The following is a 15184-nucleotide window of genomic DNA, read 5'->3' on the forward strand; positions in this document are numbered from 1 at the left end:
CATGGCTCCAAAACCGCCCCTCTCTGTCAGGGAGACGCCCTCGCTCAGCTCTGCTAAGTTGGTCAGGCTGGCGCCGTGGGCCCCGTCGAGCACCTCGTCATACTGCTCCAGACTCCTCTGGGCTTCCTGGTGGCTTTCGTGCAGCTGGGAAAGCTTGCTTCTTGCCTGTACAATAAAGACATCGTCAGCATCAAGTAGGGTTTAGGAAAAAAGTATTAGGCAACACAGTTTTTTCTCCTAACAACCAACCCTGGACGATTCACACTGGTAACTGAATTACCCATCTACGGAGTAGACAATCCCTGTTGCCATGTTTATGAGACGTGAGACCGCCTGTAAACCAAGACAAGACCCTTCTGCTGCCCCAGGCGGTCCCTGAGAAAGGCAAGTATTCAGACATTTGGTGACTCAGAACGAACTGAAGTGGGACAAAATCCAGATTCACAATCTATTCAAGGTGATATTCAGCGGTCACTTTCCTTTGTGGGATTTTATTACCCCATTTGCTCCTCCTTGTTCCTGGAGAAGGCACGTGAGGCCAGGGAAAGGAAGGCAGTCTGTGACATCAGACAGACCCCAGCTTTATCTTAACTGTCTCGTATGCACTGGTGATCTAACCTCTCTGTTTCCTCTTCTCCAAGATGGAGCACTGGAAATGACGGGTAAAATCCTTCTTGAGGTGTCCAGCAGGGTGGGCCTTAATAAGCAGCAGCTATCATTTTTAATATCATTATCATTATCACCAACATACATGTATGTCTTGGCTCCTATCTATGTTTTATAAACTCCAAAGGCTGGGAGGGAAAAGACATAAGATAACCCTACAGGTATTAAATAACAATAAAGCACAATAGGGACTTCCCCGGTGGCGCAGTGGTTGAGAACCCGCCTGCCAATGCAGGGGACACGGGTTCAAGCCCGGGTCCATGAAGATCCCACATGCCGCGGAGCAACGAAGCCCGTGCGCCACAACTACTGAGCCTGCGCTCTAGAGCTCGCAGCCACAACTACTGAGCCCACGCGCCACAACTACTGAAGCCCGCGTGCCTAGAGCCCGTGCTCTGCAACAAGAGAAGCCACCGCAATGAGAAGCCCGCGCACCGCAACAAAGAGTAGCCCCCGCTCACAGCAACTAGAGAAAGCCCATGGGCAGCAACGAAGACACAACGCAGCCAAAAATAAATAAATAAATTTAAAAAAAAAAAAAAAAAAAAAGCACAATATATGGTATTAAATCCCTGAGATTTGAGTTTGTGATCAACTTTTGCCTATAAACTGGCAAAAAGAGATCGAGTCAGTCAAAGGAAAGGAAGCACGAACATGCATTTAGATATTGCCAAGGTCAAACAAACATCACCCTCACTCTGTAGGTGGGACACCCGAGGGCCAGCAAGGAGGCCTTTGGCCGTTACATACAGGGGAGCAGGAAAAGAGCTCTCCCTCTGCTGGTGGGCAGCGGCCACAGGCCTCAAGGCCTTCACCCCAGAGCGGGACAGGGAGGGGTGCCTGGACGGGGGCCCATGTGGGGCGATGCTCCTGAGAGGATGGGGCCTCCTCGGTGTGCTGGTCTTCGAACTATCAATCCATGGGGACAGAGAGGTGCTGGAAGGTGTCTCGGACTCTGTCCCTCTTGCTTGTACGAGGACGAAGGCTGGGGAGAGCATGTCCTGAACCGAAGGCTCTCTCCAAATGAGTTAACTTAATGTCCTCACCCAGACCCCGCCTGCTCCTCAAAAATGATGTCCACTCAGGCGGGGAAGGGGAAAGCCGGTGAGGCAAAGCAGACACCACCAGGCCAAAGTCAACACGATGGTGGAACACACGCTGGGGGGGTTCTCAGCACTTCACCTTCAGGCTGAATGAAGGCGTCCAAGAAGAAAGGGAGGTGGGTGAGAGCAAAGAAAACAACTACTGCGGCGCAGACACCTGGGACCGCCGGTCGCACATCCCTCTGTGACTGCTCTGCTCGTGGCAGCCACCCCGCTTGGCAGGAGACCCCAGAAGCCCCCGGCCACAGCCAGTGGTGGCAGGCCTCGCCCCACCCCCTCGGAGATACCTGGTTGATTTCGTCTTGCGTGGATTTCAGGGACTTGATGATGGTTTCCAGTTGAACTTTCCCAGCCTGAATGCTCTGCTCCAGCTGCGTCTCCTCCTGCTGCAGTCGGTTCAGCTCACATTTGGCCCGGTTCAGGTCATCTTCCTGGGACTTGAGGTCGGATTCCTGAGACTGGATCTGCGTCTTCAATGAGGAAATCTGAAATGAGATGAAACACAACTTCGAGGAAGAATTCTGGCTCATGTTCTTGAAACAAGCTGACCCAGGGAAGAGGACACCAGCCTGAAAGCCAGATGCCTGGCTTCCTTTACAGGGACCCCTCTCCACACCTGGGACAAGCACAGGCAATCTGTCTGTCCCCTGGGGCTGAATGTCCCCACAAGAGGCCTCAGACGGGGATGTAAGGGTTTTACAGTCTGCTGAAGCTGCAGCCTCCCTGGTTTGTAACAAGCAGCTAAGACACCAGGCGAGTGGAGACACATGCCCACATCGTGCTGTGGGGCATGGGTCAGGGAGGTGTGCACACACGGGTTCACGCTTATACGTGTGACATGGCGGATGAGACTAAGGTCAGGCCACAAATACTTGGACACTTTTCCACATGATACGTTCAACTACTCTATTAAACCAGTAGATGTCTCAGCCTTGAGCTGAGACGGTCATGGTGAGCTCAGGGAAGTCCGTTAGAAGCCTCCTTCCCCTGCTGGGCTCAGCGGGGAGAGGGGGGATGATGACTTACCATCTGGGTCTCATCCTGGCACTTCTGCCTGACATCGCTCAGCATGTCTCGGAGCTTGGCCTTTTGCTGATCCATTTCGTCCAGGCGGTCTTGGGCGTCCTGTTTCTGAGCTTCCAGCTCTTGCAAACTGCTTGTTTCCCGGTCTAAATCATTTTGCAGTTCCTAGGGGAGGGTGGCATGAATTTACTCGAGACTTGTTCACATGGGACACGTCCAAGCTAACACTGTCACAGCCTGGGCTGGAGCCCCCAAGATGTCCTACAAAACCACACACTCCACAGGGAATACCACACACACCTCAGTGTGGCGGCCCCAGCTGAATCTCTCACTAAGTCCCTCAGCAAATATTTACTGATGGCCTAAGAGAGGCCAGGCACCAGGAGAGGGGCTGGGTTCCTGGCAAGAGCTCTCCAGTGACATGTGGTCATCAGTGGGGCGGGAAGGGCATCACCCAGACACAAATGAACTGAGACGAACATGGGATAGCATGGGTCAGACTGTCGGTCAGAGTCACGGGGGCATGGGGAGACCACACTGATGCTGCACAGGTGGACAAGAGCTCAAGGAAGCACCACTTCGATGGACCCAAAGGACGAGCAGGTGGTAGCCAGGAAAAGAGCCAGGAATGTGAAGAGTGGATGGGGCCGCAGAGGACCCCGAAGAGAAGGGGGTGTCGTGCTCCAGCAGGATCAAAGGAAAGCATTCCGAGAGCACCAGAGGCCGTGCCCCACAGGCCATGCCAAAGACGGCACTGGCTTCTGCAGCAGGAAGCCCCTGCAGACATCCAATATGGGAGGAGGACATGATGATTCTCAGCTGCTAAAGTTCCTCCATGTGGGCTGTATCTAACGAGATGACCAGTGCAGGTGTCTTCAGACTCGACAGTTAGACCTCTAACAATGCAAATTTCCACAGGCGGAGTTGGCTAGACTTACAGCACAGCCCACCCCGAGGGACACTCCACCTCCTAACAGAGTTATAATGTGAAATGAACGAGGCATGCAGCAGAGCACACGTGTGAGGCACAGTGGCATCTGTGCAATCAGGAAGGGGGGAATATGCACAGACGTCTCTCCTTACACACACACACACACACACACGACCTTTCTGGAAGGCCTCATGGGAGTTGATGGACTACATCTCTAGAGGGACAGGGGAGGGCAGGAGGCGTCCATTTTCAACCAGGCGAATGTCTTATGGGATGTCTTATCTACCTGTAAGATAGATACTAAAGCAGGGATGGGATGGGAGGGGAGAGCATGGCCTATGGGGCTGACAGTGGGGAGGGGACTCAAGCTGGGACAGAGGGAGAGGTGATGGCAGCCTGGGTGAGGTTGTGGCCGTGGGTATCAAAGGAAGGGGTGGACTTGAGGGGACTGTTGGGCGGTCAGGGAGGACAGGAGTGGTGAGGCCTATCCCCAGGGCTGGCTGGGGCTGCTGGTGGCTGACGTCATTTCAGAAGAAAACTCGAAGGAGGTGCAGGGTCTCCCTCTCCCTGCTTTGAGGACAAAAAAATCATGGCTCTCTCTCTCCTCTCTCAACAGCCAAAACACACCTCTGAGCTATTTTGGGGGGCTAAGTTCTCTGCTCCCCAGTCTCCTTGTCCCCAACCTTTAAGAACAGATCTCAAGTCCGACAAGTTTGGGAGAGCTAACAATGTTTGACAGGAAGCTAATGGCAGAGTAGGGAACGTGGGTTTGCCGCATCTGAGGGAAGGACAAGTGATGGGGGAGGGGAAGACGAAGGAGGAAGGAGGGTCAGGCCCACCATTAGCCATGGAAAAGCCCACGGGAAGACGACCCGCCAGCTTCTGGTTAGGAAGAACGCTGGGGTCAAAGTGGGGGTGGTGTCTGAGCAAAGAGAAGACAGAAAATACCCAGACAACCTACAGACTCAGAGCAATCCCCACTGGAACGCCAGCCAGCTTCTGACAAGCAGATTCCAAAATTTACAAGGAAATGAAAGGGATCCAGAATAGCCAAAACAGTCTACGGCCATACCACGCTGAAAGGGCCCGATCTCATCAGAATAGCCAAAACAATCTTGAGAAATACGAGGTTGGAGGACTCACACTTTCCAATTTCAAAACTTACTACAAAGTGACACTAATCAAGACAGTGTGATACTGGCATAAGGAAAGACAGAAATCAACGGGATAGAACTGAGAGTTCAGAAATAAATCCACATGTCTATGACCAACTGATTTTTTAAAACAGTGCCAAGACCATTCAGTGGGGGAAAGATTAATCTCTTCAAGAAATGGTTCTGGGACAACTGGCCCTCCACATGCAAAACAACGAAGTTGGACCCCTACTTCACACATTATGTAAAAATTCACTCAAAATGGATCAAAGACCTAAATGTAACAGCTAAAACTATAAAACTCTTAGAAGAAAATGTGTGGTAAATCTTTGTGACCTTGGATTTGGCAATGGGTTCTTGGATATGATACCAAAAGCAAAAGCAAAAAAACGGAATAAATAACTGGAAAATTTTAAACTTTTGTGCTTCAGGGAATTCCCTGGCAGTCCAGTGGTTAGGACTCCTCACTTTCATTGCCGAGGGCCCAGGTACAACCATCAAGAAAGTGGAAAGACAACCCAAAGATGGGGACATAATATTTGCAAATCACTTACCTGATAAGGGAATTTATCTAGAAAATATAAAGAACTCTTACAACTCAGCTATAAAAAGACAAATAACCCAATTTAAAAATGGACAAAGGATCTGAATTAGCTTTTCTCCAGAGAAAATACACAAATGGCCAATAAGTATGTGAAAAGATGCTCATCAACATTAGGGACAGCATCAATGAGATACCACTCCACACCCACTAGGAAGGCTATAATAAAAAATGGAAAATATCAAGTGTTGGCGAGGATGTGGAGAAAGTGAGAATGAAAAATGGTACAGCCACTTTGGAAAACAGTCTGGCAATTCCTCAAAGGGTTAAGTAAGCATACAGTTACCATGTGACCCGCAATTTCACTCTTAAATGTATATATATATACACACACACACACACACCTAAGAGAGGTGAAATCATATGTCCACACAAAAACCTGCACATTAATATTCACAGTGGCATTACCTGCAATAGCTAAAAAGTTGAAAAACACAAACAACCGTCAACTAATGAAGCAATGAATAAAACAGCCATACACTGAAGCATTATTCAGTCATAAAAAGGAATGAAGCACTGACACATGCAACAACATGAATGAGCCTTGAAAACTACACTGAGTGAAAAGAGGCCAGACTCAAAAGGCCACATAGTATGTGATCCCATTGATATGAAATGTCCAGAACAGGAAAATCCAGAGAAAAGAATGTAGATTAGTGGTTGCCAAGGGCTGGGGAAGGACTGAGGATCGCTAATGGGTAGGGGGTTTCTTTTTGGAGTGATGAAAATGTTCTGCAACTGACTGTGGCGATGGCTGTACAACTCTGTGCCTATGCTAAAAACCACTGAATTATACACTTTAAATGGATGAATTGTATAGTATGTGAATTACATCTCAGTGAAGCTGTTGTTACAAAAGCAAAATGAAACAGTAAACCAGGCAAAGAGGCTGCAGGTTCTCACTAAGACAGTAGCCATGGAAATGGAGAGATCCCCAGGGCAGGAGGGGGAAGGGGAGGACTGAGGGGGCTGAAGCTGAAGCTCCCACTGCTTAAAACCAAACATAAACTAACCTGAGGACCAAGGCCTTCTACTCGACGCTGGGCCCTGACCTGCAGCCTGTGCTGGCAGGCATGGCACATGATCTCCTGGCCAAACCCATCTGGGAAAAGGCAGCAGGAACCAAAATGAAACCTGGTTTTCTCAGGGGAGCTTTAAAATATATATAGTGTTCTGTCCCTGACCAAGGAGCTGCCATCACACTACAGCAGAGGCCTGTCCTGGTTGGAGTACATGTGATGCTCCCATGGAACAGGAGCTGGCCTGGCTGGAGCTGGGCCCCTTCCAGCTCTGAGGGGCCACGGGGGCCCAAACGGACCCCAGCATCTCAAAGGCTGCAGGAGTGCGCTGTCAGAGCCCAGCAGCGAGGGTTCCGGGTGGCCTTGCTGAGCCTGCCACAGACCAGAGGGGAAAGCACCTCCAGACATCACAGCGACCCAACGGCTTTCTGAGAATCGCCCAGGAGCAGGTGCCAGAGACCCGGTGACTGGTTTCCCTGAAGCCAAAGGACATCACAGCACCCAGATCCCCAGCTTTGGGAATGCAAACCAGAGCTCGTGCAGAGAGACCCAGACACAACGGGAGGGAGAACTGCCCAGGGACCCACGTGGCCAGCCGGGACAGAGCCAAGGTGAAAGGGGAGATGAGGCCAGCGCCACCACACCAAACAGCTGAAAGGATGGGGGTGAGGTGATACGGGTGACAGGGAACTGTGTCTGAGGGGTCAGTTCTAGGACATGGGTGGAAATCAGAGGGCTGAGGTGAGAATAAAATGACAGGATGAACATACAAACACCCAGAAAAATAGGGTCACTTCACCTGTGGTCATATAAATGATGCAACTCATTTGAGCAAAAAAACAAACAAACAAAAAACCACAATGATAGAGGCAGGCTATTCCCTGCCTTCTGATCCAAAACATTCCAGGGGACCATCTAAGGCCCAACCCCCGATGCCAGTGTGTACAGAGTGAGAAGCCAGGAAAGAAGAGCCTGGACACTGCACAATGTGAACCAATGAGAGTCCCAAAGCATCCACCCTACCCCACCTGAGGACGGCAGCTAGGACAGAGGACATTTCCCACAGCCGGCAGGCAGGCACTGCGTGCCATCTGTCCATTGGGTATCTCATGGAATCCTACAGCCCCTTTGCGGATAGGCTCAGGGGAGGGGGAAAGAGGGCCGCCCAGCACCCCATGAGACTGACTGAGTCAGGTGCTGCTTCCCCTGGCCTGGCTCAGGTTGCTGCCCTAGGAGGTGGCCCAGAGAGAACCAGCCACTCAGGCGGTGCGCACGGCGGCAGATGCTGCTCTTGGCACTGATCCTCACTGCCAGGTGGGAAGACGGAGGCCGGGAGGCTGAGCCACCCACCCACAGTCCCCCGGCCAAGCCATGGGGGCTGCAGCGCTGACTGCTCAGCCTCGCTCCTCCTTCCCCGGCTCGGACCTCGGAGCACTCGAAGCCCCACGCAGAGACTGTCAGGCCCAGCGGCACAGCTCAGCCACACACTCAGAGCCCCAAAGACAACTCGAGTCTCCTCACCACGGCAGAGCCGTCTCTATTCATTCAGACCTGAGACATCTCGGAACCGATGTCTCTTCAAGGGTGCAGCTCCCAGGCACTGACCATTTTGCTCTGGCACAGCCTTCCTCTGCCCAGACAACGAGTGAGTGCTGAGCACATGCCAGACCCCATGCTCCAGCCCACCGCCCAGGAGGGCAGACCACTCACTACCAACATCACGCGAGGCCTAGAGATGTTAAGTAACTTGCCCAAGGTCACACAGCTGCTAAGGAGAGCCAGGTTTGGGCCCCAGCAGTCAGACCCCCCGGTGTTGCTGTCACCACCACCCACAAGGAGACTCTCCAAGCAGGACTGTCCTGAGAACAGCTTAGAGATCACTGTCTGAACCTCAAAACTTCAGGCTGAGTGAAAGAAACCAGACACAAAAAGCCGAATGTTATATGATTCCCTTTATATGAAATGTCCAGAACAGACAAACCCATAGAGACAGAAAGTGGATTCGTGGCTGCCAGGGGCTGGGAGGGGGAATGGGGAGAGACGGCTAATGAGGACGGGGTCTCCTTTTGGTGTGACGGAGATGTTCTGGAACTAGACAGAGGTGGTGGTTAAGCAACACACTGAACATGCTAAACACCCCTGAACTGTACACTTTGGAACAGTAGATTTTACGTTATATAAATTGTACATCTCAATTTTTTTTTTTTTTTTTTTTTGGCGGTACGCGGGCCTCTCACTGCTGTGGCCTCTCCTGTTGCGGAGCACAGGCTCCAGACGCGCAGGCTTAGCGGCCATGGCTCACGGGCCCAGCCGCTCCGCGGCATGTGGGATCCTCCCGGACCGGGGCACGAACCCGTGTCCCCTGCATCGGCAGGCGGACTCTCAACCACTGCGCCACCAGGGAAGCCCTACGTCTCAATTTGTTAAAAATCCACTACTTACGGTACAGGAAACTAAAAAAAAAAATCACTTGGAAGCCCCCAAAAGCTCAAGTTTCCAATGAGTGCATCGGTGCCCCCGCTTTGCCCTGCTCCACCATCACTGCTGGGAACTCCCTGCACTGCGTTTGACACAAGGTTGATCCCACCAAAACCAGCCATGTGCTTACCTGTACTTCATTGGTTTTCTGTCTGATTGCCTCTTCCTTTTCTCTAATGTCTTGTTCCAGTGAGTATTTCTCTCTGTGTGTTTAAAAATAGTTCATGAAAGCACAGATAGAGTGAATGAGTTAACCGTTCCCCCAGTATCCCAACTTCTCAAGACCCAATCCCATCCATCTCACAGAAACCCACCCGGGCTGACCCCACTCAGTGGGGGCAGAAGTATAGGAACGCCCCTAGTGACCATCTGCCCTACCTGACCTCCTCCCCTACAAGTGTGGGTCGAACCTGTGGAAGCCATGAGGCTTTGCCCCAACATGGCCATGCAAGCCTTTTAAAACAGAGAATGTCAAAGCAATGCCCAGGGTGAGAAGGGCTGGACGTGCACCTGCTGACCTTCAAGATGGAGAGGTCACGAGAGAGGAGGCACTGGGCAGCCTCTCAGAGCAGAATGAGCCCCTGGCCACACAGCACAGAAAGCAGACCCCAGACTCCCAACTTTGAGGAACTCGATTCAGATCCCCACCTACTTGGACAACACCTTGAATTAAACCTTGTGAGGCCCTGAGCAAGAAGCCCAGTTAAGCCCATCTAGACTCCTGGTCTACAGAGCTGTGCACTAATAGATTTGTGCTGTTTTAAGCCATTCCATACACAGCAAGAGAAAATGAATACATTATCTAAATCCTATGTACACTTGCTCATGAATGGTGAGCAACAACTGCTCAGAAGACTGAGTGCTGAAGACACGAGGTCACACGGAGAGAGGCCGTGCCTTCACGGAGCTCACAGACCAGTGAGAAAGACAGGCGACAATTCAACACACAAAGGCACACAACCTAAGTACCACGAAGGGAAATGCAATGGGATAAGGAAAGGGGGTGTGCAGTGTCCTGCATAGGATGACCAGAGAAGGACTCTGAGGACATGGCCTATGAATAGAATATATGATGGAAAAACATTCTAGGTGATGGGAACAGGAAGGCATAGCTGGGCTGGGGGAGCCACGGTGAGGAGTTTGGAGTGATGCAAAGTTGGGTGAGGAGTCCAGAGGGCTGGCAGCAACACGCGGCAGTGAGGGTCTCTGGGCCCAGCAGCTGCCCCCAGCTACTCCCTCACAGGAGGCTGTGGCTGGCCACTGTGCACAGCAGGGCTTGGTGGGGCCCTGCCTGTCTCCTCAGCTGCAAACAGCTCCCCCGGGGCAGCAACCAGCCTTGCTCTCCTCCTTAGAGACTGACTGTTTCTGCCCCCTACAAATTCATATGTTGAAACCCTAACCCCCCAATGTGATGGGTTTTGGAGGTTGGGCCTTTGGTAGATGCTTGGGTCATGAGTGTGGAGCCTGCAGGAATGGGATTAATGCCCTTACGAGAGACCCCAGAAACCTCCTTGCCTCTCTGCCCTCTGAGAACATGGCAAGAAGACGCTGTCTATGAACCAGGAGATGGGCCCCATCAGACACTGAATCTGTCTGCACCTCTATCTCGACTTCCAGCCTCCACGATGGGCGTAAGTATGGGCCTGTTGTTCAAGTCCCCCAGTCTGTGACAGTTTGTTACAGCAGCCTGAAGGGGCTGCCTCGGCATCAGAAACCTCATGTGGCCGACATACCCTGCCTCCCCTGCTGGGAACCCAGCCGTTGCTCGACAGTAAGGCCCCCTCTGGGACATTGGGCCAGACATGGAACCACGAGCATCTGCATGTTCGTATCCACAAGTCTAAGAACTACCTAACGATACAACATGCTCTTTACATCCAACACATTACGACTGAGTCACGTCAAGGGGAGAGGCGTGTATCGCCACACCTCCAAGCAACAGGCCTGAAGGTCACTCTCAAAGCCACCCAGGCCTGGCTTCCTGCACACTCTTGCTCTGCACACGCTTGCCTCTTGCCTTCACAGGGAAATGCTCCAGGCTGCCAGAGGCTGCACAGCTGTGAAGAGGCAGCCCTAGCCTGACTGGGACACCACTGTCCCTTCCAAGACCCCAACCCTTGCATTACAGGGTCCCCTCCCTCCTCTACCTGCAGTCCTGATCAACAGGCCCACCCAGGCTCTAAGACACTGGCCCTCCCTCCTCACAGACCCTCTCAGCCTTGCCAGGCTGCACGTGCTGATCTCTGGTTTGGAAATACAGCCCCAGGGAGCCGGTGACAGAATGGAAGCCATCCTCTGGGTTGAGCATGAAGCAGAGGGTCTGGCTTCAGCAGGCGGCCAAGGCTGAGGCTTTGTGGCCAGCCAGCCACCCACCTAACCAGTCTCACATGACATCTGACCTGCCTTTGCTTCTCAGGGCTCTGCTCCACTAAGGACACAAACTACAACACCCAAGGGGCATCCAGCTGTGAGTAGGATCCAGCTCGCTCTGGCAAAGTAATGCTTTCATTTTCGGTCAAGAAACAGTCCCTCTCCCGTGGAGGGCTGGGTGCCTTTGGCCCTTCTGCTCATTGCACCCCACCCCCCAGCCCTCCCCCAGAATTAACTGGTAAGAGAATGGTGTTCTGCAGAAGATCACAGGGGCATACAGGAAGTAGATGTATTCTTTTATGCTAGACTCTGAGAGTACAGACACCCCATCCAAAGCCCTTGTTTACAGGTGGGGAAACCAAAGCAGTGGGCGCTGGGAGTGAAGACAGAAACCTGGACACAAGGCCTGAGACTCAGAGTTGACCTGTTGCTCCTAAGCAGCAGTGTCACTATCTGAGACTCAGTCACTTTATGTGTTCAGAAGTTACAAGGTCTAGGTCTTTATGAGGCGCACGGGGGGTGGGGGGTGCGCCTAGCAACAATGTGTCTGAGACCCCACAGCCCACACCGGCTCCCACTGAGGATGTCAGTACTCGAAGCCAATTCAGGAACTCAGGAGAATCTGTGTCCCTTCATTTCTGCTGAACAAACTCATGATGGTCAACTCGCCACATGGTTCACAAGCCTCTGCTACTTCCAATAACAACCTGGGGTGTAGATCTGGTTGGAATCTGAAGGGAAGGAGACGCTTTAACATACCTTTGTAACTGGGCAATCTCTTGACTGATATCATCAAGTTCCTTCACACCAGTAAACTCACCCGATCCAAGAGAACTTGAACTGTCCTGCAACCAAATTCAGACAAAGAATTATAAATTGGCTAGCTGACCTCACGGCACAGCATGGGCTAGTAGGTCTTAGAATAAGGGATAAAATCATCTGTCTCCAGCCCCCAACCTGGGAACCATCTGGGCAGCCCAGACACACCCCGAGTGGCCCTAGTGAAGGCTGGGCAGGCTGCCAGCACCACCTGGTGGCGGGCTGATGGAAGCGACGCAAACACAATAGGGATGGGCCAGCAGCTACTCACCGGGATGGGAGTGCCTCTCTCTGAAGGTGGGACCATGTCCGGCGAGAGGACTTGAGGGGGGTCGATGCCTTTACTGACCTTCTGCTGAATGAAATACATAGCTAACGCGAATTGGTCTTTGCTTAACTTCCCCGTTTGCCTTGTATCGGCCAGGGCCCTGGGAGAAATGTGGGGATGCTAATTACACATCACAAACACCAGAATCGGCTCCAAGTACACGGAACCCACACTTCTAAAAAATGGACAACAAAAATGATAAAAACAACGGGCCACAACTGCAGTTCCTTTTCTACTGAACATCCCCCTCCTGGGGAGCAGTCCCAGCACCCCCACCAGAGCGTGGGGGCAGGAGGGGGCTCTTCTTCCAATTGCAGAACCGCCAAGCCCCACCCACAGGCTGAGAAGCCGGAACCTTGTGAAGCCCCGCTGGCAGCCAGGAGACACGCAGCTGGCTTCTGATGGTGTGCAGGCAGCGGATGCGATTCACATTCTTGTGTAAATGGAAGCTGCTTCCTGCAGCCTTGGGTTATCTGAATGGCCTGCGCCGCTGCTCTTCAGTGCGGATGACAAGCAGCATTTGGGGTTGTCATCATGAGGGGACGGGGCCTGGAAAGCCAGGCATGGCTACACAGGGGACAGACAGTCCCTCGCTGCTAAGGTGACCCCACCCTCGTGGCCTTCTGGTGTCCTGGCACATGGGCAAGGCAGTGTGGAAGCTCTGCCACACCCGTGGTCACCGAGGGCTGGCCATACGGTAAGGGAAGCCTCATGCAGCAAGGACAAGGCCTCCACACCTGTGAAAAATGTCATCCCTTCACTCTGTCCACTCAACGCGGTCTCCTTCCCACCGCACGTAGTTACTGAGAGAGTAGTGAAACCATGTCCTGATGCAGAGTGAAGAAGAGCCAGGAACGTGTAACAGACTCGGGCCCAAACTGTGAGCGAACAGGGCTGGTGGAGATCCCTCTCAATGTCTCTATGCAAGGCTGGTTTTAAAATGTCTTTGTTCTTGTCACAGTTCGAGGGCGGGGTGTGATAATTCCGAACTGCAACTATTTCTCCTGATTCTGCTGGCAAGGGCCAGTCCTGCTGCACACCCAGCCCACGGGAGCTCTCGGGCTGCGGTCCCGTCTCTCTGGCCCGTCCCTGCTCCCTGGTCTCTGGAGGAGCAGGGGCCCCCAGGCCCACGTGCAGGGGTACTCTGTCCGCGTCCACCCAGGGCAGCATTACTGTGCTTATTCTGACACCACGCTGAGTGGCACAGTGCTGGGCACTGCGGAAGACAGGCCTACGCCCTCGTTTTGTCCCTTCAATCCTTCTTGGCTTGTTATCTCCACTTTGGATATGCTGCCACACCCGGCCACCTGCAAACAAACCCAGACTGTCCTTTCACTGTCCCAGTGCTTATTCTAGAGCTCACTCTTTCTGTCCTTGCCTTTTTTTCCCTGTATGCAACGCCTTCTGCGTGTTTTCTTTTTAATCCAAGCGTATTTGTGATTTCATTGTGTCATTTAGGTATCGTCATGTCACTTACAGGTTGAGATACATGTTATAAATTACTCTATCTTATGATTGGGGTATAATTTGAATTCCGTGCATGTGCATTTCAGGGTGATAAAGGGGGCACTGGATCTGAAGGGCGTGATAGAGTCTGCCCCTGACTCGTCACAAGGGGCCAGGCTTCCCACAGTCTTTTGCTGACTGACTAGGTGTTGTGTGCTTCTTGAGAAGGGACAGCCCGTTTTCTCCAGCGGGGCCTCACCTTGTAACGTGGCTATCTGAATTACTGTTAAGGATGGTTATTTCCCCAAGTCACAGTGAATTTCACAGCTGTATTTGGAGGGGTTCACCCCTCCAGAATTACATGGAAATTCTCTTCTTACAACTCCCAAATAAAGCCCTCTAAAGTGGGAAGGCTTTCTCCCCTGAGAAAGCTAGGGAGCGACTTTCACCACTGGCTAGTTACAAAAGGAGCCATCCCAGTGCCATGAAGATCGCTCCACCGGCCCTGGAGGAAAGTGGGGGTGAAGACGGCTCCTCGACCAGCCCTGAGGTGCAGACCAGTCTTACCCTCTCCCACCAGCCATGTCACTGACCTTCACGGGGCAGGGCCTCTAGGAGAGATGGCTACAGCCCTGATGCCCAGGGTGGCCCCTGCTGGAGCCTCTGGGGCCCTTACTGCACCCTCCCACCAGAGCGGGGTGAGGCCAAGCACCTGCACCCTCACTGGCTGGGCTGAAGGCTGCATAACCACTGGCAAGAACTTGCCCCAGAGCTCTCTGGAGGGACAAACCAGGAGACCTTCCTGCTGGAGGAGGGTGAACTGACATGCACGGAATACAGGGTACAGGTCTTTACATTCAGCCCTGACTACCGCTCCCTCCTGTCCTGCTCACCCGCTCTGGCCCTTCACACAGCACAAGCCCTCACTCAGCGTGTGAGCCATCCACAGCCGTTACTTTCACCCAGAGAGACCCCCTGTACTTAGGAAGAGACGTCCATCTATCTGCTCTTACCATATGTGTGCTAGAAGGTTCTGGGTGAGGCCCGAGTGCATGAAGATCTCCTTCACCTCCTGGCCGCTCACATAGCCATCCAGGTCCAGGTCGGTCTTCAGGAATATCTCGTCAAATCGCATCTTGTCCGCCACTGGCACCACCCAGTTTACTGTTGGCTGAAAGGGTTTTTCAGAAGTTAATCCTCAAGCTTTTTATCACCTGTGAATACACACTATTAAAGTGTGTATTCA

The 15184-nt window shown here is 52.5% G+C and overlaps 1 protein-coding gene across 39 annotated transcripts in view; it reads right to left on the reverse strand.

Moving 5' to 3' along the window:
- EPS15L1 (epidermal growth factor receptor pathway substrate 15 like 1) overlaps nucleotides 1-15184 on the reverse strand; it is a 101621-nt gene that overhangs the window by 40793 nt on the left and 45644 nt on the right. For 29 of the 39 annotated variants that reach the window (XR_010840409.1, XM_059063111.2, XM_067032388.1 and 26 more), the window contains 7 exons: nucleotides 14952-15109; nucleotides 12436-12592; nucleotides 12105-12190; nucleotides 9106-9178; nucleotides 2796-2957; nucleotides 2057-2254; nucleotides 1-165 (listed from right to left, as the gene is read on the reverse strand). Coding sequence is in view for 38 of the 39 variants with exons in the window: in XM_059063111.2 (XP_058919094.1) it covers nucleotides 1-165; nucleotides 2057-2254; nucleotides 2796-2957; nucleotides 9106-9178; nucleotides 12105-12190; nucleotides 12436-12592; nucleotides 14952-15109 (999 nt within the window). In the remaining variant the exon portion in view is untranslated. The remainder of the gene's footprint in view (nucleotides 166-2056; nucleotides 2255-2795; nucleotides 2958-9105; nucleotides 9179-12104; nucleotides 12191-12435; nucleotides 12593-14951; nucleotides 15110-15184) is intronic. The other 10 variants (XM_067032395.1, XM_067032397.1, XM_059063108.2 and 7 more) reach the window with 1 other exon arrangement.

This window comes from Kogia breviceps, chromosome 4 (genome assembly GCF_026419965.1).
Source record: "Kogia breviceps isolate mKogBre1 chromosome 4, mKogBre1 haplotype 1, whole genome shotgun sequence".
NCBI classification, from domain to species: domain Eukaryota; kingdom Metazoa; phylum Chordata; class Mammalia; order Artiodactyla; family Physeteridae; genus Kogia; species Kogia breviceps.